General features: G+C 55.8%; 2 protein-coding genes across 5 annotated transcripts; one reads left to right on the top strand and one right to left on the bottom strand.

Moving 5' to 3' along the window:
* The first annotated feature begins 300 nt into the window (after nt 1–300).
* HPCA (hippocalcin) lies at nt 301–19,705 on the top strand. 4 transcript variants are annotated; one of them, XM_081145491.1, is made up of 5 exons: nt 11,039–11,261; nt 11,596–11,695; nt 14,037–14,435; nt 18,501–18,606; nt 18,727–19,705. In XM_081145491.1, exons 3-5 carry the CDS (start codon nt 14,058–14,060, stop codon nt 18,822–18,824), a joined length of 582 nt encoding a protein of 193 aa, XP_081001617.1. In that variant the 5' UTR covers nt 11,039–11,261; nt 11,596–11,695; nt 14,037–14,057; the 3' UTR covers nt 18,825–19,705. The 4 variants fall into 4 exon arrangements, with proteins under 4 accessions (XP_081001616.1, XP_081001617.1, XP_081001618.1 ...); XM_081145490.1 differs by lacking the exons at nt 11,039–11,261; nt 11,596–11,695 and adding an exon at nt 301–797; XM_081145492.1 differs by lacking the exons at nt 11,039–11,261; nt 11,596–11,695 and adding an exon at nt 12,483–12,781.
* Nucleotides 19,263–25,778, bottom strand: TMEM54 (transmembrane protein 54). Its single transcript, XM_081145494.1, is given in 7 exon segments — nt 19,263–19,941; nt 20,338–20,472; nt 20,598–20,786; nt 20,926–20,985; nt 23,087–23,280; nt 25,593–25,643; nt 25,646–25,778. Coding segments are annotated over 7 exon segments (747 nt in total). The 5' UTR covers nt 25,689–25,778; the 3' UTR covers nt 19,263–19,866.
* Nucleotides 25,779–27,998: the final 2,220 nt, after the last annotated feature.

Genomic DNA, 27,998 nt, shown 5'->3' on the forward strand with positions numbered 1-27,998 from the left:
TGCTGTGAGCAGTGAAGGAGCTAATAACTCGAAAGGCAGGGGCTTTGGAGCCAGTTAATAAAAGGGCTTGGACGACCCTCCCTCATTACCTTGGGACATCCATATGCCTACCACTGTCCCTACCTCAGTTCCACACACTATTTTATCCAATCCACTTCTTTCCTGATCTTGGAGCGCGAGAGAAATGCCTTCAACCTGCACCCACCATCCTCCCCCAAATGAGGTTTCTGAACACCAGACAGCTAGGGAAACTCCCCACCCCCACTCTGTGACACTCCGCACCCTGAGTCCCTGAGAAACGAGTTAAGGAGAGAGGCATAGACCAGGGCCCTAGGGCCCCTGACACGGAGGGGCTGCCCATCTCTCCAAATGAGCCCCTCTCCCCACTGTCTGAAATTAAAGGCCTCCTGGTCTTCCAGAGGCCCCTGGAAGGGCTAATCCTTTGCAAGGGGACACCTTGCAAAGTTACCCCACAGGACCATCTTCAAGATGTCCCCCTCCCCCTTTCAGATGAAGAAAACTGAGGTGCAGAGATGGAAAGAGCTTGGTGCAAATTGACACCGTGAGTCAAGAGCAGCAATAGAGCCCTCATCTAATGCTCATCCCAGGGGCTCCTTTCGCTGCCTCCCAAGTTCCTGGCTGGTCTCCTTGGAAGGGCTGAGCTGATGGCGGGCTCAGGGGTTCTCGCTGAGCAGCGGAATTCAACTGGCCGCCCTCAGTACCCCAGGCCTGCTCTGCTCGGCAGGCTGACACGCCCCAGCCCCATCTGTTTCCTCAGCCACTTACCTGGTCCTCAGGTAAGACTCAGCTGGGACCCTGGTCCAGAGGGCAGTCCCCTGGTCAACCTGTTTGGGATAGGAGCCTGGGAGCCAGAGCACCTCTCTCTGTCCTTTACCTCTTCTCTCTCTTTTCCATTTTTTCTCTCTCTCCTTCTTCCTTTCTCTCCCTCGGGCAGCTGCGTCCCGCCCCGCCCCGCCCCGCCGCCCCCGGCCCCGCCCCACCAGCTGCAGCTGGGCCCCTAGGGACCCCCTCACCCACCGGGCAGGAAAAGACAACCCGGGGCCTGCGGGAGCAACTGGAGTCTCCCTGGGTCTCTTCTCTGGAGCCAGCAGGAAGGAGGGGGTCACCTAGAGGTCACAGAGCCCACTCCGGTCCCTGCGGGGAAGAAAGGGAGGAAGGGACGGGGTCCTAGCGGGGTCTGGAGTTCCGTCCGGCGCTGGGCTTTGAAAAGGGAGTGTTAGCGCCACCTGCTGGTCTCTCCGGGCATAACCCCAGGTAGATGTAGGGCATTGGGAGGGGGCAGATGTCTGAGAGCCTGAGAGGGACGGGAAGGATTGCTGGAGTTGGGACATAAAAGACGGGGAGGATTTGGAGAGTGGTGGATGTGGGGGTGCAACCGTCCCAGACCCCGTGATGCATTACCTGGATTCTGGGAAAAGTCCCGATGCTTGGAGCCTGGCAACCAGTGGAAGCTGGGTTGGGAGTAAGAAGAACTAGGATGATTTAGGAGCACCCTGGGTGGCCCTGGGAGGGGGTTGTTAAGGCCATTGACTTTATGTATATCGCTTAGCACAGAGCCAAGAACAGTAGGCACTCATAAGTGTTTGTTGAATGTATGGAACAGTCTTGCTCTCCAGACACATTTATTGCACACTATTCTGGAAATACAGCAGAGAAGGAATGAATAAAAATGCACGGGTGACGACCTCCTGAGGTGGAGGGTGGGCCTCTGTCTTCCCAAGCTGCGCTGATCTCAGTTGGAAGACTCCACAGACATCTCCTAGGGGGCCGACTGGCCACTTACACATTGTCACCTGGTGAGGGCATGAGTGTCTAGAGCTTCCCAGCGTCCCAGCACCTAACCCAGGCTGCAGGCACCTAAGCCAGACCTCAGGTAACCTGGGAAGGCTCCTCTTTGCCACCTTGGTCATGATACACACACCTGGAACCACAGGAAGAATCAGGAGGAGGCAGGACATTGTTTGGGGCTGTAATAATCAAGCTCCCACTAAGAACTTGGCTGTTTGTTCACGTCATTTTGAGTCTTAGGCTATAAGTGCTGTTAGCTCTCATTCCAGGTCAGGAAGCCAAGGCTCACAGATGTGTGGGGACTTGCCCTGGGTGAATTATAGAGCCACGTCTCAAATTTGGTTATGTGGCTCCAAGTTTAAGGACTGTTCCAGTCTGCCTGCCTTCTTCCTTCACCTCCGAGGGCTTCTGAGGGCAGAGAGCCAGGGCCAGGGCTCACGAGAAGACATACATTTTCTTCCCCTGGAGGGCCTGAGGGGGCTTGCCGCTCAGAGGCAGCTGCGAAGCCCAGGGCCCAGACCACACCTGGGAAGGGACTCATCACTCCCTCACCCTTGTCCACGTGCCAGCACATCACATACACGAGAGAAGCTCCTTTAGAAACCTCGAAACCCTGAGGAGTTGGGATTGTTGTATCCATTTTACAGATGAAGAAAACAGAACTCAAAGAGAGCAGGTGGCTTGCATGGGCCATACGGCTGGAAGACACTGGTCTGGCCTGTCTAATCCCAAAGGTCCCATCACAGCAGTGATGAGACCAGCCCAGCTCAGTGTTTCCCAAGTACCTGTGCCAGGCCAGCCTAGGGATGAGTGCTGAGGACACAGTGATGAGCCAGATGGGTCCTAGCCTTGAGGAGCTCCCATTGTAGAGAGGGAGAGACACACTCTTAAAATAGAGAGGAGACTGCCCTCTGAACCAGGAGGCACCAAGGATCTACAGGGGCCAGAAGTAAGCATTAACTTGAAAGGAAAGCATGGAGGGCTTCTGGGAGGAAGTGATGCCTGAGCTAAATTACTACTGACAGCCACATGAAAATTAGTCAAATGAGGGCAAAAGGGCAGAGAGAAAAAGAGTAGTTCACCCTGAGGCCTGAGAGAGCAGTATTTATGTGAAAAGGAAGCAGGGGAAACAGAGTAGGGTGGCATGGTGGGTAGGAGGGGTTGCTACAGGCTCTGGGCTATGACAATGGGAGTGAGAAAAATAGGACTGATTTGAAAGATGTTCCAAACTTGCAAAAGAAGTCAAGGCTAAGGAGGGCTTTATTCATTCAACAAATACTTACTGAGCACCTGTTAATTATCAGGTGCTATGCTAGGTCCTGGAGACATAGCTGTAAACCAAGGCCCTCACTCCCATGGATTTCACCTTCCAGTGGGAGAAACTTACACGAGCTATGAAAAAATGGGGTAATGTGGTTGAGAATGACTGGGGTAATGTTAGGTAGTGTGGTCTGAGGGGGTACAACTGAGCCAAGACTGGAAGAAAGAAAAGGCAGCAGGCATAACACACATCAGAGGAAAGGTGCTCCAGCCACAGGAACCACAAGTGCAAAGGCCCTGGGGCAGGAGCAAGCTTGGTATGTTCAGGAAATTTGAAACCAGTGAGACTGGGCTTCATGAGCAAGGAGGAAACACAGGTGGCTGGGTAGATAGCACAGGGCTTGGGGTGGGGAGGGTTGTGAAAGAGAATTTAGGTTAATTCCACTTGCAATGAGGAGTTTCAAAGAGAAATGTGATGTGGTCTGATTTACATAAAATAAAAAGCTCACTTTGCCTACTCCAGTGTGTAGACTGGACTGTAGAAAACAAGGTCAGATGACCTGTGAGGAGATGAGGGGCCTGCTACAGTCGCCTGGCCAGAAATGATGGGTCTTGTCCTGGGTGGGTAGCTCAGTTGGTCAGAGCTTCATCCCATACACCAAGGTTGTGGGTTTGACCCCTTGTCAGGGCACATAGAAGAATCAACCAATGAATGCAGAAATAAGTGGAACAACAAAATCTCTCTCTCTCTCTCTCTCTCTCTCTCTCTCTCTCTCTCTCTTTCTCTCTCTCTCTCAAAAATCATTAAAATACAATAAAATAAAGAAATGATGGGCTTGGCCTGGGTGGTGGCAAAGGATAGGAAAGAAGTCGATAAAGGCTTTGGGACACTTTTTGTAGGAGGAAATGATGGATGAGATGCAGTGAGTGAGAAGAGAGAAGATGAGGGGACAGGGCAGGGGTAGGCTCTCCAAAATCCGCATTCTAAGCCAGAAGTGCCTAGCTGGGTGCCACTGGGCCAGTTACTGTACCTGCCTGAGCCTCAAATGACTCCTCTTGAAGAGGAAGGGATAATAATATCCATACCACAGAGTGGTGGGGGTTGCCGAGGCTGGAAGGAGGAGACGAAGAAAGGGAGTGGGGAGGGGAGGGAATCGAGAGGAAGAGGAAGGAGTCTGAGTAAATGCCTTCTAATTGGCGGAGACCTTCAAATCTCTCCAGTTCTTCAGAGTATACAAAGGAACTGGCTCCCATCTGATAGTGCTCAGAAAGGTTGAGAATCTTTCCTAACGCCACACAGCCAGTCAGTGGCAGCTCCATGTCTCAAACTGCCTCAAGCCCTAGACCCCAGCTTTGCTTTGGAGACAGACTCTCAGCTACAAACCCGTCTTCAAGATCCCTCGAGAGCAATGGGACCATAGGTCCTGTTTGAGATGTGGAGGGGTATGTGGCAGAAAGTGAAAGCAGCTGGAGTAAAATCTCTTCCCCACCTGGGAGGGGTGGAAGGCCAAGAGCCTGGAAATTAGCCATTAGGCTCAAACCTCAGCTCAGCTCAGCTCCTGAGTGGCTGGGTGACCTCAGGTACCACCATCTGAAGTCAGGGTCGGAGGCTCAAAGGCCCTCCCACCTCCGACATCCCAGGGACAGGAGGATCCCCTTCGCTCCGAGGGAACATGGCCCTGCAGAGCCAGGACATGGCCAGCAGAGGGCGCCCGCCTCGGGCATAGTGAAACCAGTGTTGCCCAGAACAGGAAAGACTCCAGGGACAGAGCGCCAGCAGGGAGAGGGGGCCCTGCCTCTGCTTTGTTCCCTTGGCCTGGTCCCAGGTGGGCAGACCACAGACCGCAGCCAGGCAGAGCCTGGGTCTTGCTGCTGCTGCACTGTGCACAAGTCACGGAACCTCCCAGAGCCTCAGTATTCTCATCTGTAAATAGGCCTAACAATAGTGTTTACTCACAGCCGCAAGTCCAGGAACCCAGGAATCGAGTTGGGAGGCCTCAACTCTGGGCCCACCTGCGCCAGGCGTCCCCATCTGTGTTTGTGGGTCCCAGGTGAATACTCATGGGTCTGGCATTGAGAGGTCTGGTGGAGAGGGCAGGAGCCAAATAGTCCTGGGCTCAAATCTTGCCTTGGCCATGCCGACTGTGTGACCTCAGACAAATCACTCTACCTCTCTGAACATGTTTCCTCACTGGGCACACATCATAAAGTGACATTGTGTTATATGTGAAAAGGAAAATGCTGGGCACATAGTAAGTAGCTATAAATGTAGCAGTGGGTGTTATTATAAAGCTAAAGCGAAGTCCCCCATTTCCCCAAGACCTTTCCTGCATCTGAGCAAGCCAGGGTGGCTGTGGGAGTGGGTCATGTCAGGCAGGATGATGTCCTGACCCACTTCTCGGTTAGTAGGCTTATGGTGTACGTGCCTGCGTGTGCGAGAGTGTGTGCGTGTTCACAAGGAGGCTTGGGTGTGCACACACACATGCATTGGGCGTGCACGCCTGTGCAGAGGTGTGTGTCTGTGTGTGTGTGTGTGCATGCATGCATGTACCCAAGGCTGCCCATCCAGGGATTCCCTGGGCCCATATGTGCTTGCAGGTCCCGGTGCAGTATTTCTGTGCGAATTCAGGAGGCCCCTCTGTTCACTGTTACTATGGAAACAAAGAGGCAATCCCCAGCCTCAGGGAGAACCTAAGGTGCTGGAAATGAGAAGCTGACCCAGTCTTCCCAGCAAGAGAGACAGATGGGAGCATGAGGCCCCTGGGATAGGGCAACCTAGGCCTCCAGGGGTTGGGTTCTGGGACTCTGGGTCCCTCTGAAGCCTCTGGGAAGCCCTTGCTTCTTCAAGGCACCCTAGCCCACTCGAAAGGGCTAGAGAAACAGAGCTGGGTCCTACTTCGACCTGGCTCTAACCCCACCCAGTCTTCAGTAGGAAACTTGATCTCTCTGTGCCTCATTTTCCCCTTCTATAAAATGGGGATAATAGGTGCCAGCAGAAACCTTGAGCTAGGATGTTACCTTTCCTCTCACTGGGGGCACCTGCCCTCAAGGCTGTATAAGTGTCACCCCTGAGCCCTGAAGGGCCACAGAGCAGCCTCCTTCATGTGCACCACCCTCCTTAGTGTCTTCCAGGACTCCTCACAGCAACCCTGGGAAGGAGGCATTTCACAGAAGAACTGAAGCTCCGGGAGGGCACAGCTGGCCAGTGGTGCAGCTTTCAGCCTGGACAACCAACACCCCCCCTCCCCCAAGGCAGAGCTAGGCTGCCAGAAGGCTTCTGGGAGGCAGATCCCAGTTTAGGAAGAACTTTATAAAGTCTTGACTCAGGTCTCAAATGGCCTGTATGCAGGCTGTAACACATCAGACAGAATTGTGTATAAAGTTACAAGTGACCTCATCCTCCCGGTCTTTGTTCCACTTCCATTTGCTGTGAACCTAGGAATGATTTTCAAACAGTCAGCGACAGAGCAGGAAGAGTGACAGCAGCGAACTCCCTGCAATGGGACTGTGAAAGAAAGGAAAGATCCAAATGCTTATGTAAGAAGAGCTGGGTGGGTGGGGGCGTCGGGTCACTTCTGATTTGGGGGAGGCCAAAAGGGTGAGCCTGGCTGGGCGACTTCAGGGAAGTCACTACCCCTCTCTGGCTGAGCCCAAGGCCCTTCCAGCTGAGTTGCTTTCAGCCTCAGAGGGAAGAGGGATCATTGTTGCAGGCAAGGAATGCCTGCTGCCTGCATCTCTCACTACCCACTCCAGTTAAAAACCCATATGCAGTGATAATGGGGGTCAGGGAGCCCCCTTTCCCCGGCCTTGCCTCCAGATCCCCCTTTTCAGTGTAGAGGAGATCCTGGCCATCTGGTCAAGGAGGTGCTGGACCGGTGGGGAGAGTAAGGGAAGGTGGAGGGTAAGACTGAGGTGGGAGGGTAGGGTTGGGGCACATCATGGAGAACCTCGACTGTCCACTTATTCTGGTAGGCAACGGGGAGCCATGGAAGGTTATTAAGCAGAGAAGAAGGGGACTTGATTTAGAGAAACTGAAGGTGGGGAGAGCTGTGAGGGGGCCAGAGTGATAATGCAGAGCCATCTGACAAGGCATAGGGGCAGGGGAGGTGATGGGGAGAGGACAGGGCAGGCCTGAGAGACATCCTCTAGTGAAAAGGGCTGACTGGGGAAAGAAGCAGGTGTGGGGCTGAATCAAGTGTGGGACCAGATGGGGTGGAGCCTCGGGCTTGTTTGATGGATGGACCGGGACCCAAGCACAGGGCAGGCCGGGATGGGAGGTGATGAGTTGGATATTGGCTGGCTTTAGTCCAAGGTGTCTGTGGGTTTCTGGGAGCAAGTCCAGGAAGCAGCTGGAAATGCGGGCTTTATTGAGAAGGAGCCAGAGGGTCAGAGGGTTTTTTTTTTTTGCCAGCGTTTGCAAAGCTAGGAAGGGGCCACCCCAGGATCTTAACCTGAGTTTGTCGTCCTATGAAGTCTGTACTCTCATATTGAGGAACAAGCAAAGATGCAGCCCCTTCTCTCTTCTGGATTCTTAGCTTGGCCGAGAGCAGCTGCCTTCTTGGGGATCAGTGCTCTTCCTGGGGGGCCTTGCAGCCATCCCTCTGCTGCACAGCTCGGCAGCCCCTGGGGCTCTGCTGCAGAATCTTCAAGCCCAAACTTCTGCTCTGTAGAGGGACCACCTCCAATCATCTTCTTGATCCCCCAACAGCAGGGATTCCCTGTTATCGGCTTGGAACCCACATTTATTGGGTGGAGACTGCAGGCCCAGTGCCCCAACTTCACAGATTTTCTCTCACTTAATCCTCAATAACCCTGGGAGGGGGGCTATTATTATCCTTCCCATTTTGCAGATGAAGGAACCAACTGAAGCTTCCAGGGCCTTGTCCCTCTCCACTGTGGAGGTCAGGTGTGGGACAGGGATTGCCTGGCTTGGTGGGAGCTACAAGGCTGCTGTGTGACCTGGGCCAGCATGGCAGCTCTCTAAGTCCCATCTATAAAGCAAGATTCACTTAAGGGACCCCAGCTCCACCACAACGCCCCTCTCACCCCTGACTTCAGGTCTGCAGTCCCAGCTTCCAGGACTTTCCCAACACCCCCTCTCCACCCCATTCTGTTCCTCCTGGCCCAGCTTCCTCGGGAACAGCCAGGACCAGGCTGTGCTCCTGGCAGCTCTGCCACCCTGGGCTCTGGTCCGGGGGTGGTCCCCGGCGGTGAGGGGGGCAGGCAGAGCTGGGATCAGTTGGGCTAAGATGCGGGGCATGAGGAGACCCCCAGGCCCCCACCTCAGGGTCCACTGTGCTCCAGGCTGGGGTAGGCAGGGCCCTTTGGAAAAGGGTGGCTTGAGGTTTTAATCACTTTATCAATGTTTGTTTTTGTAATTCAGCCCCAAGATGCTTTTCCCTCCATCTGTCCCCACCATCTGCTCCCATCAGGATTTTCCAAACCACTTGGGACCAAAGAGGGAGGGTGGGGCTAGGACTCTGAGGGGGATGGGGAGGGGCTACCTCCACCTACTTCACTGAGAGGCTTCTGGTGGGGGGGTTGGGCTTCTGAGTCAGACAGAACTGGGTTCAAATGCTGACATGGTCACTTTCTTGCTATATTACCTCAGGCAGGTAACTTCACTTCTCTGAAGCCTGTCTCCACATCTGTAAAATGGCAATAATACTCCTAAGGATTAGTGCCAATCAAATGAGGTGACACACGTGAAGCACTCTGCAAACAGTAGGTCCTCAGAGCTGTGTGGTCCCCTCTCCACTCATCCCCACTGCTTCTCTCTCCAGCATCCTGGGAGCTGGTCTGTTCCTCTTCTAGTCCTAAGGAAGGGTTGCTACCTGTCACCTCACTTGTCAGATGCTGGGAAATCCCCTCCCATGGACCATGCCCACTGCTCAGTTCTTTTCACAGCCACCCTCTACATCTACCCGAAGACGTGCCTCTCCTCTCTCCTAGATGCCTCAGTCTGGGGTGGAAGAGGCTGAGTGTCATCGGCAAGGATTCCTCCATACCCCCCCCCCCCCCCGCAAAAGGCCTTCAGAGAAGGCACACTGGCAGGGCTCCAGGGCCACCGGGGCCTCAGCTGTGTATGCTCATGTCCAGAATTTCAGGCCTGAGGGCCAGTGAGGAAGCAAATGAGGTCTTTCTTGTCAGTACTGTGATCTTGGGGAATGTCAGGCACCCAGATCCCCTGTCTAAACTTTCTGCTCAGAAAGGAGAACAGACTTGCTCCAAGTCATCTAGAAGTCCAGGCCTCTGACGACTGCCCCTCTGCCTCCCTTCCTGGCTATATTTCAGGGCACGAGTCTTGGGCCAAGGGCCTTAGTGTGCAGTGGGGGAGAACCCCAAGCCTTTCTCTTTTGCTCACAGGAGTCTCCCAGAGCTTCTTAGGCCCCTGGGAGGGGAGAGGTGGCTGATGGGAAGTAACCAGCAGAACCTACCAGGTCCCAAACCCTACCTCCAGATCCACCTACTCACTGGAGGTGCAGGGAAAGTCAAAGGCAGGTGGGGTATGCAGGGCGAGGGAAAGCCACAGTCCTGCCTTCAGAAACTCCATTTGGGGAGACAGGATGCACACTGGGATTCCTGAGGGCAGGGACCCACACAGAGAAGAAAAACAGTGGGGCCAGGAGAAGCAGGCTCCTGAGGAGCTACGCTGAGGAGTCAGCCTGGAGGCAGTGAAGCTGGGGCAGGGAAGTGGGAGGAAGCAGAGAGAGTGGCTGAGCAGCCCACGTAAGGGTAAACTGAGACCCACAGGATGGGGAAGAGGAGGGGAGGGGAGGGCCTGAGGCAGTGACTACAGGGCAGGCCCCTCTCCTTGCCCCGGCACAGTAGGCCCTCCCGGTCTTAGTGGGGAGGCGGGGGAGAGCTTGTCACTCAAAGGGCCCCAGGTGGAGGCTGAGCAGCCAGTCTCTCCCCACCTCCAGGCCCTCATGCAGGAGGCAGCTGGGAACCACCCACGCTTGTCTGGCGTCTCTCACGCCTCCACAGGGGTCCCAACACCAGCGCCAAGGCACACAGAGGAACTGGTGTTCTGGAGGGCCCAGCTGCCTCCCAGACTTCCCCAGCCTGGCTCCCCAGCCCCTCCAGTTGAGACCCCCTCTCCCTGCTTGCCTTAAGCAGCAGGGACTTAAGGGGAGACTGACCACCTGAGCACCTTGGTCTGAGCCCTGGGAAGCCACGACGGTCCCAGCCACTACCACAGAATCGGAAGGGGCTGTCCAGTCAGAAGACAAATGCAGTCGGCCCACCTTCAAAGCACCTCTGAAAACCAGACCCATCTTTGCCACCCTGGCCATCTCTCACCCTGGGCTGGTCCCTTGCTCCCACCCTGATCCCCAATCCTTAAATCTGTTCTTGACAGAATGCCTGAGTAAGCTGGACCAGGAGTCAGACCCTCTCACTCTGCTCGAAGCCTCAAGAGCTTCCCATCTCACCTGGAATAAAACCTAAAGTCCACGGCACGGGCCAAAGCACTGCCACCATCCCAACCTCTGCACACCGATCTCTACTTTTCCCCATTTTCTAATAATACACTTATTATACATTGTTTGCTGTCCACTCCTGTAACCCCACTGCCTGGAACAGCGCTAGGCACAGAACTAGTGCTTGATAAATATGCGCAATGGTTGAGGGCACATGGATTCAAGTCCAAGCTTTCCACTCACCAGCTGACAGACACTGGAAAAATCATTCAATCCCTCTAAACCTCAGTTTCCTCATCTGTGAAGTGGGGGCGCTAAGGACCACTTCCTAGAGACGGAGAAAGGACGGAGCTCAGGATATAGGGAGTGTAGCTGAGGTTGGGCCCGTGCACCTCAGAACCCCCCAGGCTGGAGGTAGATGCTCCCCAGCCCTTGCAGGCAGAGGCTGGGAGGGAGGCAGGGGGTTCTCTTGCCGGGGGAGGTGAGGGTGTGGGAGGAGCACTTTCGATCGATGTTGGGAGGTGGGATTCGTTCTGGGAGGCGTCCCGGGGAGAGCGGGAGCGGCGGGCAGGCGGTGGGGTGCGCTCTGCTCTCCAAGGCGGAGGCGGGGTGGAGGGCGTGCCTGGCCCCGGAAGACCTCGGGGACTGGAGGAGTGGGCGCGGCGCCCTGCGCCAGGAGCCCCCCGCTCAGTTCCGGAGCCGAGGTGCGGAGGCAGCGGGGCAATTAGCGCACCACCAGGATCCGGATTCGACGTGCGGCTCCGCGCCCAGGTAGGGGCGGGGGAAGGCGGCGAAGGGGCGGGGGGCTGGGGGGTTGCCTCGGCTTAGGAAAGACCTGTCTGGGCACGGACCTCCTGCCACCCTCTCGGGCTACCTGAGTCGAGATGCTAAAGAGATGGGGACCGTGGTCCTCCTCCCCCGGCCGGTGCTCGCTCGTGAGGGGGCGGGGAAGTGAGGGGGTCCCCTTCCCGCTCCCGGGCAGGGGCGGGGGCGGAGTCTAGTCCAACGCTACCCCCACCCCCAGGGCTGGGGGGGGAGGAGGAACTGGGACCCCCACCCCAGGGGAGGGACTCCGGGAGAACGCTGCGGGGCGTCTCCCTCGCAGTCCCTCCCCCCGCCCCCCGCCCGCCCCTCCGGCCGCCTCTGTCGCCTCGCGCCGCAGCAGCGCCGCCTTCCCTGCGCAGTCGGTGTCTCCGCGTCGCTGGGTGAGTGGGGGCCGCTCTGGCCGGGGCTGGGGGACGCGGGGGGGGGGCATGCCGGAGGGAGGGGGCCACGTCCAGGGCTCCCCAACCCCGCCGCGCCCGCGCCTCCCGGGAATCCTCCCTCCAGGCGCGCAGGGGGTGGGGGCGCCCCGGGGGGACGCGCGGAGCTCTCCAGGGTCCTGACCCCCGAGTGGCCGGCCCCGAGGAGTCTCGCTTCGGCCGCCTCCGAGCGCCCCCTCCAGGAGGGGCCGCTCGCCCGCCGCTCCGAGTGCCGGAAGGATTGAGGTGGGGGCTCAGGGCGAGAGCTGGGGAGAGGTTCGGGGAGGGTCCCCCAGGCAGGTTTCTCAGGTCCTTCCCATTCTGGTGACTGGGGGTCTTTGCGAGACGACAGACTCTTCTACCACCCGCATTTCCAAGTCTCCCAACCGGGAGGGGCAACTCTGAGGGTGGCAGGGAAGAAGGGGCACCGGAAGATCTCTCCTGCCCAGTGCATCTCTCTGCCCCCGCCCCGATGACCCAGTTCCTTGGACCTTGAGGAAGGAACTAAGGGACACACTCTGCCACCCCAGCCCTACGCATTTCCTCAGTCCCCTCCCACACACTTGTTCTGTGGGTCCTCAGCTTGGGGCAGAAGAGGCTGATTTAGAAAGGAGAGTGACCAACTTACAGAAACATGCATATGAGACACTGCTGAGGACACACACAGGTCCCCCAAATGGCCACACAGGCACATCCCCCTCACACTGTGATGGGTGCATACCTAGTCACATGCACAGATATGCACATGCACAGATATGGATTGAAACACATGGGGAGACAAATGCAATGCAGAAACCGGGAGCACACATGCATACACGAGCATATGCACTCACACACATGCTTACCCACATGTGCGCGGAGTTTTGTGCAAATGCACACACAAGGAACCCCTTTGCCCTGTCTCACAGCCCCAAGCTGGGGGAGAGTCACCTGCACACACTCCCACATCCTTGCCCAGAACTGCCTGGCTGTCACCTCTCCATTGCCATCCCCTTAGCCCGCCACACTCTAAGCTCCTGCACTGAGGGGACCTTTCTGGACTAGGGAAAGGTAAGTGTTTGGGGAGGGTTGGCTGGCTGCAGGTCTCCCTGGAATAGGGACCCCTCGTAGATCTGAGAAGGGCTGCAGCTCCCTTTCCTAGGACCTGGCAGCACCCCTGAGAAGAGAAAGATGGTAAGGGTGCCTGAGGGTCCCACTTGCAGCTGGCCATGTGAGAGGTGTCAGCATGGGAGCTGGCTTGTGATGGCATGTGTGAGACATGTGGGGTCGTGGGCTGGTATGTCTTGATACACAGGGTATGGGAGTTGTGCATGCATGGTGCCCTGTGTCAGTCCATGTGAGTTGTAGAGCAGCGGGAATGTTGTCCTGTGTGGATGGTGACCCATGGGTGGATGTGGGTTGGTACGTGAATGGCATGGGACCCAGTGTGTGGATTTGGTGAGCTGCGTAGCGTATGTATCAGTATGTATTCATTTGTGTGTTGTGCGTGAGTCTTGTGGCATCTAGTACATGTAAGTCATTGTTAGTTAACACTTACATAGCACTTATATGTGCAGGCATCGTTCTAAATGTGTCACGTGTATTAACTAATTTAATTCCACAACAGTAAGGAGGTAGATACTGTTATCTTCATTTTACAGATTAGGCAGAAAGAGTTTAAGGAAATTGCCCGATGTCGCATAGCTGGTAAGAGGCAGAGCTGGGATTTAAACCAGGGTGGTCTGGCTCCGGAGCCCAGGTCTACACCTACCGTATCCACCCCTTGTCAGGCACAGGTGTGTGGGAGAACAGGCCAGTGAATGGGCTGCAGGTGTGTTTCATTGTAATCAGGCTTATGTGAGGCAACGAGGGCCAGCTGCCTTTCTGCACCTCCCTGGGCAACTCTGGGACTCAGTCCTGTCCGTCTATGGCTGTGTACCTCGAACCAGGTCACCTCACTTCCTGGATCCAGTCTTCTCATCTGTAAAATGGGACTAACCCCCAGGCTTCACTGTGGGAGGGTGAAATGGTGTATATCTGTGACAGCCCAGTGGCTGGCCCTGAGAAGGGCCTTAGTAAATGTAAGCCCCCTTCCCTTCCTCTGTCTCCAGGCCTGTTCCCGGGGATGATCTGGGGAAATGGTGTGGAGCCTGTCACAGAGGCAGGATGCCTGGGTGCAGGCTGCGTGACCTTGGGCCAGCTCCTCTCTCTGGGTCAAGAGAGAGGCTGGGGTGTCTGGTGTCTGGGGGAACCTCCTGGAATGGTGTCAAGGGACCAGGGGGGCCTGACCTCTCCTCTCCATTCTGTGACCCCCTCGGGGACCCAGGTAGGACTCAGCTCGGTGGCCATGGGCAAGCAGAACAGCAAGCTGCGGCCCGAGATGCTGCAGGACCTGCGGGAGAACACGGAGTTCTCGGAGCTGGAGCTGCAGGAGTGGTACAAGGGCTTCCTCAAGGACTGCCCCACGGGCATCCTCAACGTGGACGAGTTCAAGAAGATCTACGCCAACTTCTTCCCCTACGGCGACGCCTCCAAGTTCGCCGAGCACGTCTTCCGCACCTTCGACACCAACAGCGACGGCACCATCGACTTCCGGGAGTTCATCATCGCGCTGAGCGTGACCTCGCGCGGCCGCCTGGAGCAGAAGCTCATGTGGGCCTTCAGCATGTACGACCTGGACGGCAACGGCTACATCAGCCGCGAGGAGATGCTGGAGATCGTGCAGGTGGGCCCGGCCCCTGGGCGCCAGGCGCAGGCCCGCAGGTGCACCCGCCCTCCCTGGTGGGGGGCAGTGCAGGTGCTGTTCTCACACCCCCTTCCAGAGCTCTTTATTAGGAAACACTCCCTCATGTAAAGAGGAACTGAGTCAACTCCCGTAGGCTCTTCCTCCAGATTCACCAGTTAACACTGACCACCTGTGCTTTAGCATCATGTGCTGCGCATGCGTGTGATGTCCTGTTGTCCAAACAGCACCCTTTACCCCTGAATACAACAGGATATATTTCCTAAGACCAGGGACGTTCTCTTACATAACCCATACTATGATCATCAAAGTCAGAACATTTAGCATAGAAACAATGCTATTATCTTACAGACCAAATGTCTTCATAATGTTCTTTTTCACCCTGACCTAGCATCACGCGTTGCATTTCATTTTCATGTCCCTTTAGTCCCCTTTAGTCTGTAACAGTTCCTCAGCCTTTCTTTGTCTTTCGAGATTTGACATTTCTGCAGAGTGCATGCCAGTTATGTTTTACCGATCCTCGTTTACTCCAGAGAGCAGATGCTCAGAGAGGTAAAGACATTTGCTTGAAGCCACACAGCCTGCGAGTGGGCCACCTGGATTCACAGTCACATTCCATCTGGATACCCAGCCACATTCCAACTAATTAATTGAGGGCCCACTGATAGCCTCATGCTGAGTGAGATTCTTATAGCCATGAGCTCAGTGCATCTTTACAACAACTTCATGAGGCTCAGAGAGGGGAAGTGACTTGTCCCAGGTCCCACAGCATATATGTGGGGTCAAGCTCAAGCTGGCCACCACTCAGCTGCCTCTTGAAAGGGGTCTGGCTTCCAATTCTGAAGTTGGCCTCCATTCTTAGACAGCTCACCTAAAAAATAGGGATGGTGATTCTGATCTTACAGGGAGATTTAGGGGCCTGATATGAATGCCATTTTCATACGAATTTAAGTGTGACATGTTAGCTTTATCTCAAAAAGCTTCTAGAGTGTCCATCCTCTCAGTCTAGCATTAAAGACCATAAAGGCTCTGCTTTGGTTTTTACCTGTCCAGTTCCTTGTTCACTATTTCCCCCTAGCTTCTGTCTCTTCACCCATAGAGTAGGATGTTAACCCTCAAGGCTACTGAAGGTATAAAGTGGGATAGGGACTCTGGCAGAAGGCCCAGCACAGTTGGTACTTGGTAAACCTTGTCAGTCTTTCCTCTGTACATTCTCTGCTTGAGCCCGAATGGCCTTTTCGACATCCTTGGAATGTGCCCTGAGTAATCCTGCTGCACAGCTTTGCACGGCTCTTGCCCCCTTCCCTTCTGCCTGTCTGAATCCCTTCTCTTTTCGTCCCTCAGCTCTGCCGACTGCCCACTTCCAATGCACCTAGCCCCTACTGGACTCTTTGGCTTCTTTGTCACTAAGGGTCTGGGTCTGCTCTCTCCAGCTAGAGTAGAATGGGCTGCCTTGGGACATGGTGCCCTCCCTATGCCTGTCTAGGGGAAAGCCTTTACGTTAGTCAATGACTCCCACTGGCCAGACATTAAATCTCTAGTTGATGGATAGTGGGGAGTTCTGGGGGTCCTGGTGGAAGGGTTGGGGTAGCCAGGGTGGTGGAGCATTATTCAGGGATTGGGCAGCAGCTGGATACCAATCAGTGTGGAGGGGTGCTCATGTTTTACCACTTAGTGTGGTTACCCTGGTATATGCTGGTAAATCTCAGCCCTGCTGGAGACGCCAGCCAGTCCCATTCCTTGAGCTCCTCCGGACCCCCTGGCTGGCCTTTGCTGTCTGGGCCCTGGTTTCCCTCACCACAGCCCATCAGTCAGCCCCAGACGGCCAGTGCAGACAGAGCTCTGCAAACCCCAGTGACTGATTAATTACAAGTCGGCTCCAGTGAAACAATGAGTGAGCAGCAATTCTAGACAATTAATTAGGAGGCCCAGGAGTAGTCGTCACAGGCAAGTGTTCACTAAGTCACTCGCTCAGTCCTTCTCAGGACCCTGCCCTGTGGTAAGGAGGTGAGCACACTAGAAGGGAAGAAACTGCATCTTGGCTGCTTGGGGCTCCCACTCTGGTGGGCAGGCCACACTGACCAGCTTGGTGGCAGGGGTGTAAATGTGACATCTGGGAGTTCAGGGGACTGAAGGTCAGGGAAGAACTGAGGGTGTGGTGGATGAGTAACAACTATTATACAAGCTGCTGTTTACTGACTATTTACTCTAGCCAGTCACTGTTCTACACTCATGATCTCATTTAATCTGCTAGACAATCCTCATAGGGGAGATATAATTACCCCCATTTTACAGATGAGGAGATTGAGGCTATAGAGGTTAAGTTCTTGTCCAAGGCTACACAGCAAGTGATTATGGAACCAGGAGGCCACACCAGGTCCACCTTACTTCAAAGCCCCTGCTAGTCATCAGCACCCACAAGCATCTATCCAGCAACTAAGAGGGAGCGGGTTCTAATCTGATCTGTCATCAGTTCCTTTTCTGAGCCTCTATTTCTCATCTGGAAAATGGGGATTGTGATACCTACATTTCAGGGCTGTTGTGAAGTTTAGAAGTAATGCATGTTAAGTACCTGACACATAGTAGGTGCCTGATAAATGGTGGCTAGTATTATTGTTCCAGGCAAAGGCTGTAAATGCTGGAAATCTGAAAGATGCAGGGGTGTTTAGTTGTGGCAGAATCACCTACCAGGGGAGGCCTGGTAGTGGAGGGGTTAGAGGGACTAGAGTATGAAAACTTTGAATGCCAACGTGCCAATGGCTTTTAAAAGGGAAGTCCCTGCCAGATGCCAGGCACTGTGCTAAGTTCTGGGGATACCGGCATTAGCTAGATTTCCATGGTGCTTATTTGTACATTGGGGACTAAGAACAATCCAACAAAGGCGGAATTACTTCCAGAGATGTGTCCCCAAAGGAAAAGCCCAGGAGGCTCTGTGCCAGCATATGGGCCCCGACCCAGCTTGGATTAGAGAAGGACTCCCTAAGAAGGAGCCATGCAAGCTGAGCCACAGGGAGGAGTGGGAGGCAGCAGCAGAAGCGTGGGGAAGCATCCAGAAGGAGCTGAGTGCATGGCAGGTCTGGAAGGAGGCCTGTGTATGACTGGAAAGAGGGGGCGGCCTGCTGGGCTGGGGACGTGGTGGTAGAGATCTGTGTTTAGAAAGAGCTTTCAGAGGCGGCGTGGGGCACAGACCCAAGGAAATGAGGCTGGAAGAGACCAGTGTGCAGGCTAAAGCCGGATCTGAGGCTGGGTAAATTTATGGTATGGGAGAAGCAAAGCCGGTTTCTTGGAGGTGGTTTCAGTAGCAAAAAGCTGGAAGACTGAGACCATCGGTCCGTGAGCTCCAGGACCCAGCCTATCCCATTGGCCAAGCCCCAAAAGCTCTGTGTACATTTAGCGCAAAAACCCTCCTTCGTGTCGCCTCCGGAGCTCCTGCACGTGGGACTGCAGCCTCCGGCCTAGCGAAGTCCAGGTTGTCCCCGCCTCCGACCGATGCTTATTTGCGTTTATTTGCATAATGTTCCCCGCCCCCTCTGGGCCCAGCCGCCTCCGGCCTTCCGGCCCCAGTACGGCCCAGCGCCCCCTGCCGGCCACAGCGGCACCGCAGCCTAGTGCCGCCCGCCTCAGCCCAGTTCCCCGTCGGTCACCAAACGCGGGCCACCGGAGTTTCTGAGAAGCAGCGTCAGTCCCGTGCTTACCTCGGAACCTTCGGCCCCGATGTCTTCCAACATCTCTACTCACCCCCTCCACGCAGCCACCCCACTCAGAGCCTCCCTATGCGGGGTCTTTGTATACGGGGAGCCCCCTGTCAGCAATTCCTTCCCCCCTAGCGCTCCCGGAGAACGTGGTCGGGGCGCACTCCAGTAGCCCCCTCTTCTGGGAGCCCTTCTCAGACACTCGTTCCCGGTTCCCTGACGCCGCCGTGACCCCCTCTCCACCCCACCCTGGCGGGAGCGACTGTCCTCAGCGTACCTGGGGCGTTTTTGAAGGTTGGGGTTAGGGGCTCCTACAGCCTCCTCTCACTCCCTGCCTTCCCCTCCCGACCCCCAGGCCATTTACAAGATGGTTTCGTCGGTGATGAAGATGCCAGAGGACGAGTCCACCCCGGAAAAGAGGACTGAGAAAATCTTCCGCCAGATGGACACGAACAATGACGGTGAGGGGCACCGGGGGCGGGCCGCACTCCCCTCCCCTCCCCTCCCCTCCCGCCGCCTCGCGCCGCCTCCCCGCGCCGCGCTGCCGCCAGTCCCCCATCACTGTTCCCCTCGCCCCGCAGGCAAGCTGTCCCTGGAGGAGTTCATCCGCGGGGCCAAAAGCGACCCGTCCATCGTGCGTCTGCTGCAGTGCGACCCCAGCAGCGCCTCCCAGTTCTGAGGGAGCAGCCAGGTCTCCCTCCTCCCCGCCTCACTGGCCCTCTCCCGGCTCTCAGCTTCCTCTCCCTCGTGTCTATCCAGGCTGGGGGGCAGACTGGGCCTGCCCCTGCCCCCCGGGGTCTGCACTCCGGGGGCGCAGCCTATGGGAAAGGGAACCCTGCCGCCCCCCCCCCAAGGCGCAAGCAAGCGGTTAGCACCCCCCTATCCAAAAGGCAGTATCTCCCTTCAGCAGTGATGGGGAGACCCAGGATCTGGCTTTGTCTTCCCCTCAAGCCTCCCCACCCAGATATCGGAATTCCCACTACCCTCCCTCCCCGCACAGCCACGAGCCAGACTTCCCTCCCCAACCAAGCACCGGGCAAGCTTCCCTCCCCCGCCCTTACAGATCTCAGCCTGGGGGAGGGGGGTGGAAACCCAGGTGAGGAGCCAAGCCCAGGTGTGGAGCCAGTCTTTTTATTTAGAGGGGAGATAAGGATTGGGGGCGGGGGTTAAGGAAGAAGCTTCCTCGAGCCATCAATCGTTCCCTGCAGGAGGGCCTCAACCCTTCCTGCTCCAGCTCTGCCGCAGAAGGAAAACCTCTCAATTCCAGCACCCAGTTGTGAGTCCCATGAACTCCTGCCTGCCTTTCAGTACTTGGATGAACTCAGACCCACAGACCCCTCTGTGTATTTTACCTCCCTCAGACACACACACACACAAACACACACACACACACACAGGCCCACAGATAGATGGGCAGATATGCCCAGATCACCCCTCCCCCACTGCATCCTGCGTGGGAAAGCACAGGCCCCCTGGCCGAGCCCCTCCCCCGCTGCATGCATCCCTGTGGAGCATCTCTGTTCTTTTTAATAACTGCAGAATAAAGTCTCGTTTCAGTGCAGTGGGCTGGGTGGCCGGGAGAGGGGTTTAAAATCCTCACCCAGGTCCCAGAATGGACAACTGAGCCCTCATGGGCAGTCTCCAGGAATCCTGGCCTGGTCACAGCACAGACTTGGTTGCAGGGCCACAGTGGCCATGAGGTCTGGGTGCAGCATCAGCTGTCAGAGGGTCAGCGGCAGAGAGCTGGGGCAGCTCACCAGGTCATGGCCTTCCACAGGCTCTGGGCTCTCCTGCATCTGTGGAGACACAAGAGGCTGCCAGGCTTTGGGATCTGTGTCTGGGTCTCCTCCAGTACACCCAGGGAAATGGGAGGATCTCTGAAGCAAAGGGGCATCACTGCATTGCCCACCAAGCAAGAGCCAAACCATACCCTTGGAGTGCCCCCAATTCAAGCCGAGATGACCTTCTCCCTCCCTCAGATCCTGGGCCTTGGGTGAACCAGGCGCCAGCTGTGTGACTTAGCTGGGAGATCTGACCTCTCTGAGCCTTCAAGCCTTTCCCTTTGGTCCTGGGGAGAAGACTACTGCGCCAGTTCTCAAGTGGGAGCCCCATGCAGAAGGATGGGGGCTGCCCAGCAGGGGACCCCAGAAAATTTGGGGAATCAAGGCTGTGGAGGGGGTGGCAGGCCTTACCATGTGGTGGCTGCTTTTCCCCCACCAGGGCCTCAGTTCCAGCAGCTGGTGGGCGAGCTGGGCCCCTCGCACAGCAAACACGCTCTCTGCCACACAGAACACGAGTGAGATACCCCAGAGGCACAGGCTGGAGCTCTGCAGGACACAGGGGGCAGAGATGACCACAGGCGTTGGGGGTGGAGGGCAAGACTCCAAGAACCCTTCCCACCTCTGATGAGTACCTGGATGACCCCCGCCCCGTCCCAGGCCTAAGCACTCACATAAATGCGTGTGGGGTCGAAGGGACAGTCGGGTGCCAGCGCCAGTAGTTCAGGGCTCCCAAAAGTGCAGGCAGCCAGCAGTGCCCGGCCCTGGGTGGCAAAGGTCACGGCTATCGAGGCCAAGAGGCCGAGAGCACAGGTCAGAGAGAGAAGGGCACAGGCCATGCTTGAGCTAAACACTGCCCAGCGCTGGATAGGAAAGATCACTGGTCAGTGGACATCAGGCTCAACCCCATGGGCAGTTCTGGCCCCCATGGGGTCAGCTCACCCCCCCAAGCAGGCCAGGCCCTTCCTACCCCTCAGCCCCATCCCAGGAGGTGCCACATACCAAGGGGATGCTGGGGAGGTAGCGTGACAACACGATGGCTGCAATGCCTGAAGTGATGACCTGTGGGGAGGCTCAAGTCAGCCCTGACCCTCCTGCTGGAGGAGAGTGGGCAGTGGGGGTCAGGGCCACGCTGGGATAAGGAGTCCACCAATGCCAACTGAGCCCTCCAAATTACCTCCTCCTCTGCTTAGCCTTGGCCTCATTACCTTGATCTGCATGGAGGCACTGCCCCCTCATGGTCCAGCTCTGAAGTGATGTTTCTAAAACACAATCACTTCCTGCCTACAACTTTCCATGACTCCCCACTGCCTACAGCTCTGTATCTCAAACAGGGACCTGTGTATCCCAGGGCCACAGGGGCATGTGCCAGGACATACGTGACCTGTCTCCCTGGAGTGCAAGCGATTTTGAAAGAAACTAACTCAACCGGCAAGGAACTAAAAACAAAATAAACAAATTAGGAAACTTTATGGAGTAGAATTCAAAATCTTAGGAGTAAATTATCTCAGGCTCTCAGTGACCCGGCTTCAGTCCCATCAGCTTCTCAACCCCACCCCGGCCAGTCTCTTCCTCGCTGCCCTGGATATGGGCACCTACACACGGCCTGCCCATGATGCTGCCCACATAGCACCCTCTCAGGAACACCCTTCCTGCTCCTCCTCACCTGCTTGGGTTCTTCCTCCTGCAGGACCCCTTAACCACCCTCAGCCCCAGGAGGTGAGTGTCTAATCTACCAGCTGCCCCCTGGATCTTTTGGGAGCTCCATTCAGCCAGGCTTCCTCCCTGAGCCCTCACTGTATGGGTCATGGGCTGCACCCAAGGGCGCAGATGGTGTGATAGGAACCCAGCAATGTCTTTAATTCACTGTGTAGCCATAAGCAGGCGCCTCAACCTCTCTGGGCTAAGTCCCGCTCTCCAGGGTGAGCTTATGGGAAAGACACTGGCTTTGGTGTCAGACACAAGCCTTTCAAATCCAGCTTGGCTTCTTCATATCAGTAGGAGGCGGGGTGAGTCCCCGAGTCTCGGTTTACCCGTCGGGATAATAATGGCCGCATGTTGCTGTGAACAGTGAGAATTAAATGAGGAAATGAGGGTAAAGTGGAAGTGGTCCAGCCTGGAGCCCATAACCCGAGCTCACTGCCTTCCCTGCCTTCTATGGTGAGAGGAACAAACAACAGTAATAGTAACTCCAAGGGACACCGCACACATCTGCAGGGCCCGGCCCTGTCCCACTGAGGCTCTGCTACTCGCTGGGGCCTGAGATCCTTCACCCAAGCCTTGGGGCCCAGCAGGCTGGATGAGCTTCACTATGCAGGGGAGGGAACAGGTTTAGAGAGAGAAATAAATCCCTTAGCCAGGAGGTAGCAGGAAAGGAACTCAGATACTGATGTGGGGATGTTGCCCAAAGGCTGCGGCCACCTCTCTTACTAGGTGGGAAGGAACTTTATGAATTCGAGAATATGGGGCCCTTTCATTCATGTATTCATCAAATAGGTACTGACATCCAGCCATAATCACGGCTATCATTTATTCAATACTTACTGTATACCAAGGCCTAATGCCAAGCTTCTGATAAATTGTTTTTTTTTCAGTGTCTCCAGAATAGATCTTAGCCATTCCCACCTCCATACCTTTGCACCTGCCATTCTCTGTACTTGGAATGCTTTCCAAGCCTCTTCTACTACCTGTTGGCCCCAGCGTGCCACATACCTGGGTTATGGTGATTGCAGCCTATCTGTGAATTCCTACTCATCCATCAATATCCAGCACAGGGGACTCTACCTCTGTGAACCCTCCTGAACCCTCCCAAGGCTCCTTCTGTCCAACGGAGCCTTGCCTATTTCTCTATTATTATTATAACTTGTCTTCTCTGAGCCTCAATTTCCTTCCCAGTTCACAGTAGTGAGCACTGAGCATGTGCCAGACACTGTGCCGAGCACTTTATGTGGATGATCTCATTCAATACTCATCAGGACCCTCTGAGCTGGACGCTGTTATGATCCCACTTTACATCTGAGGAAGCTGAGGCAGAGGTTGAGTGGCTCATGCAGTTGGTAAGTGGTGGAGCAGGGGCTAGTGCTCGGACTCTCTACTTGCCCATCCCAGGCTCTGGGTGGAGACTCATTGAAGACCTCTCAAGCCCCCTCCAGCCCAGTCATACCACGATGGCAGAAGTGACAGAGAGGATGTTGGCCACGCAGTACTGCAGAGCCACAGCATCGTGGGGGGCAGTCACATAGCGCAGCACAGTGCCATGGAGTAGAGCTGCTATGATGAAGCTCACGTGACCCAGCACCACCAACACTAGCCCCGTCTTCATCAGCACCTTCCGGAAGTCACCCACACTCAGGCCACCTGTGGGGGACAGCAGTGTCAGGACCATGGGCAGAGGAAAAATACATGCCATGGTAGGAGTGATGGAAATTGGGTTCTAAATATTTCTGGAGAAGTTGGGGCCATTAACTTGTCTTCTCTGAGCCTCAATTTCCTCATCCAGAAAAGGGGTTCACAATGCCTTCATGAGAGTCCTTGGAATTCTAAGGTCGGAGAAGCACACAGGTGATACTTAATAAAGGGTGGTAGTCCTTGTCAGTGTTCTAAGTCATGAGCAGCAGGGCTAGGATTTGAAGCTAGGTCTCTAGCTCTGGACCCATGATCCTTCCCTTCAACTCCCATTCATTGATTCATTTATTTGTGTGTTCATTACACAGATGTTCACTGAGCACCTGCTCTGTGCCAGGCCCTGAGGTACCACCATGAGCTTGACAGTCACTATCCAGGCCTCAAGGAGTTCCTAGGTCATCGGGCAGGGCTTAGGTCCTGCTCAGGATTCATTCTGGGATAGGGCCTAGCACACAGTAGATACTCAGCTCACAACTGCTGAACTGCAGTGCCTAGAAGTGGGTGACTCAGGGAAAGAAGCTCAAGCCTCTGAGTCTCCTGGTCTCCCAGTGGGAAAGGAGGGGCACACCTTGGGGAGATGGAGAGGAAAGTTGCGGCATACCCTGGGGGTGCTGGGAAAACAAGTTCTTGGTCCAGGGGCACTGGGCAGGGACTGAGCAAGTGGTGGTGGTGGGGGAGGGGGGGATGTCAAAAGAAAGTCAGGGACCAAGTAAATTCCCCATGGCCAAGTGGCTGTCCAGCCCCTATCTGCATACCCCTAGGAGCAGGGAAACCTGCTCAGGCAGCCTCGACTGTTCCAGATCTGCTGTCTGGAATTTCCCCCATGGGTCCTGGCTCTACCCTTAGACACACACATCATGCTGGTCCTGTGGCCCTGGTGGCCCCTTACTCTAGCCAGCTCTGTGACATTGGAAGGCCAGGTACCCAGAACTAAACAGCCCCTTTTCTTTTGTTGCACCTGGTGGGACCTGACTAAGTCCCTTCCTAGACCTCAGTCTCCTCAGTCTGTGGATCATATTTCATATATGGGAGCTTTGCAGCTAAAAAATAAATAAAATCACTAGATTGGATGTTTTGGGGGACCCTGTGCCAAGAGGCAGTCCCCAGGAATCAGGGAGGGATGGGGCCATCCAGTCACAGACACTCTATGTGACATTGTACCAGCGCCTTTCCTAAGGCCCGGAATTCTCCTATGCAAAATGGGTGGGGTTTGGTGTGGCTGTCTGAGAACCCAGAGCTTGCAGGACCCTCTGGAGCTGGAGCTGGAGCTGGACCAGATAGAGGAGAATCAGAGAGCAGGTGACAGGCTGGACAGGCATGTGGAACTGGAATTTCATTGTGAAGATTAACTGCTAGCCAAACAGGAAGGGGCACAGCAGCTTTGTCCCAGGGACCTGACCCACCTCACCCCACCCACCCACCCACCTACCTGGCAACCCAGACACCACCCTGCTCAGCGCCGGCTGGCCGGCCAGCAGGGTTTATAAACAAACGGCTGCATCCCAAGTCCAAGACTTTGGTCAAACTGGAGGCACGGTGCCAGGGTGGGGCTGTGCCTGGAGCAGTCTGAGGGCAGTCTCTGGCTTCTTTGTTTCAAAGTCACCATTCTTGGAGCACTTAGCAGTGTGGTTGGCACCGTGGTAAGCACTTTATTCTTAGAGCTAACGTTATCCTCACTGTAGTCCTATGGGGGAGGGTCTACTATCTCCATTTTACAGAGGAGGAAACTGAGGCTCACAAGGTCTCTTGCACTCCCCAGGTGTGTCTGATGCCCAAGAGCGGCATCACCGAGCCCGGGGAGCGAGGGGAGGGGACACATCCGTCCCACTCCTCTGTCTGGACCCCGTTTGCCAGCGGTCCTTCCCTCCCGGCCTGGCTGGGGGAGTGGAGGAAATGGAAGGGGGAGCCCTTTGCAGGCTGAGGAAGCGGAAGACAGACGGCCTCCGGCTCGGAGCTCCCTGAGCCCTGCGCGCCCTCCCCCGCTCGCCCTCCTGGGCCGGGGGGCTGCTCTCCGCAGCGTTCCTCCCCCGGCCTGGGGGTCCCGCCTCCGCGAGAAGGAAAGTGGGGAAGAGGGACGGAGGGGCGTGGGGAAGGCGCCAGCATCCCTCCTCCCGCCCGGTCGCTGCTGGCAAAACAGGCCAGGGCGGGAGGTGCCCTGCAGAGAAGGCGCCGGACCCCGGTCCCGGGCCCCCTCCACCGCGCTCCGCCCGCGCCGGCGGAGTAGGGGCGGGATCGGGGCTCCCGGGGTGTACCCCGCGGCTCACCAAGGCGCAGACACATCGCGGCTCCCGCGCGGCGGATCCGCGGCCGGCTCAGCGGGGCTCCTGAGGCTGCGGGCGGCGCGGGGGCTCCGCTCCCATCCTGGTCCGCGGCCGCCGCGAGCCCGCAGCCGCGCCGCACCCACTTCCCGCCGCAGCCCGGGCGCCCGGCGCTGGGCCGGCCTCCCTTCCCGTCAGCCCCCGGGCGGCCCTGCCCCCGAGGGCCCCGCGGCGCCTGGCGTCCCGGGCCGGTCGGACCGGCTGGGCAGCCCTTCCCGCCCCGCCCGCTGAGGCACGGCGCTGGCCCCCTCCCGCGTCGGCCTCGGTCCCGGCTGGCACCAGCCCCGCCACCCACCCACACTCCTAGCCCACCTCCACTCAGTGGTGCCCATTGTACAGATGGAAGTGAAGCTCAGAGAGCTAGGGAGCGGGGAGGGGTGGGGCCGTACGCATATTAGCTGCGTTATTGCGGCCGGTGGGCACCGGGACGGAATCCACTCCCTTCTGGACGACGGGGAGAGGCGTGGGTGGTGGAAGAGCACTGCCTGGGGACCAGGGTCTGCCCTTAACCTGCTGTGCGCCCTCAGCCAAATTGCTTTCTCTCCTGTTCCTGGCCTGAGCTTGACAAACTCTGTCTTGGGGGTCTCTGTTCCCTAGTTGGAAAATCAGGGTAATAATTTCTGCCCCCTAATTTGGTGGTTAGATAAAATAAGAACGTGCTTTGAAAACTCTCTAGAGTATCTTCGCAAAGTGTAGACCTGGGGAGCACATAGTAGGAGTTTTACTAATCCTGGCTATTGGTTACTGAGCCCTTCTAGTGTGCCAGGACGGACTCGTGCCCTCCCTTGTTCTATCTTCAGCATTCAGAGGTGGACTTGCCCGAGAGTGCCCAGCTAGAAGTGGTGGGGATTCCCACCCAGACCTCTGTGCCCGTGTTCTTCAGTGTGGGCACCCTTCACTCCACTGGTTAGTGCCCCCTGGAGGTCAGGGGCTGGTTTGATGGTATCTGGGTGCTGAGTTGGAGCCTGGCACACCGGATATCCGCCGAATGTGTGCCTTTCTGCACAACTGTACCCATGCCTACTGTGTATCACATGTGTTGGGCACCTGGGTTGGCACACACAGAGCCTCTGGAGTATTAATGGAGCACATGAATTCCACAGAAGGGAGTGGAGCCATCTGGAATGGGTCTAGAAGCCCCTGTGACGTAGGCAGACCACCACAGTCAGGCAGACCAGTCTAGTAACCCCTGGGCAGACATGCTTTCCTATCATGTGCTGTCTGAAGGGGACAATGCATGACAGGTGCAGGGTGGGAAGAAAAACTTGTAAGGTAAAAGGCAGGGAGTGGGCCTGCTTTGGGGGCCTCTGAGGAGAGAGAACTGCCCATCTGTTTCTCCTCAGACACAGTTTTCTGACCAGGGCCCAGCTTTAGCAGCCTGAAGTTATTGCTGTTTCTTTTCCTTATTGCCCATTGGTCAAAGTCCATTAGTCTGAGCCAGCAGTGTCCCTTGCCTTTGCCGCACCCCTCTGCACACTGGCCTTAAGTTCCAGTAAGAACCTCAGGCCAGAGCTCTAGTCACTTGTCCTCCACCAACTCACTGTGACACGTGGCAGCTCGCTGTCATTCCCTGGGCCTCAGTTTCCCCATCTGTCAAATAGGGATAATGATTGCCTTTCCTGCTTCCCAGACTTCTGAGGCATAATCGGCTTGAGGGATATGAGAGCAGGATGAAACCTAGCCAGAGAGCTACAAGTAGTAATTCTCTCTTCCCGGGACATTTAACAACCAGGTGTGGCACTAAATGGAGGGCTGGGTCTTCCCAGGGCTAATCAGTTGGGAGTGGCGGTTCAGGCTTCTGTCCCTGTGCAACCCTTCCTCACCTTAGAAAAGCCCCCCTCTCATTGCAAGAATAGTTCCTCCATGTAAATAAAACAATCACACACAAACCCTACCATATTCTAATTAGGTATATGTATACATGTGCACAAAGCTGCAAGCCAACTGATCATGCTTGTCTGAGAAGAAGAGCAGGCAGGTAAAGGGGACTTTTTTGTGTTTACAATTACAAGTTTACAATGACAAGGTGTGAATGGGGCATTTGTTATTCTTTGTATTTTTTTTCTATCTTTTACATTTCTAAGAAACAAAAGTTCATCATAGAAAACTTGAAGGGCAAACAGTAAAGTATAAAGAAGAAATCTGAACTACCCACAGTCCTCTCTGCCCTTACAGAAAACCACCATTCACATTTGGAAGGTTTTTTATGTGCATTTATCACTTTATCTTTCTTGAGACTCCTGCCACCTGGCTCTCCTCTGCCACCCTTTCTCATCACCTTATGTCTCCTTCCCTGTCACACACCTCTATCCATCAAAGACTTGGGTTTCCAGATTTCCATCAGGCCACCTG

The sequence above is a fragment of the Miniopterus schreibersii genome (assembly GCF_964146895.1).
Source record: "Miniopterus schreibersii genome assembly, chromosome: 8".
NCBI classification, from domain to species: domain Eukaryota; kingdom Metazoa; phylum Chordata; class Mammalia; order Chiroptera; family Miniopteridae; genus Miniopterus; species Miniopterus schreibersii.

What these genes read in the sequence shown, in the direction of transcription:
- HPCA (XM_081145490.1), top strand. Translation starts at nt 666, where the DNA reads ATGGCGGGCTCAGGGGTTCTCGCTGAGCAGCGGAATTCAACTGGCCGC. An exon ending in GCCACTTACCTGGTCCTCAG is followed by an intron (nt 798 to 14,036) that starts GTAAGACTCAGC and finishes TCGGGGACCCAG; the next exon opens with GTAGGACTCAGCTCGGTGGC. An exon ending in AGATGCTGGAGATCGTGCAG is followed by an intron (nt 14,436 to 18,500) that starts GTGGGCCCGGCC and finishes CCCGACCCCCAG; the next exon opens with GCCATTTACAAGATGGTTTC.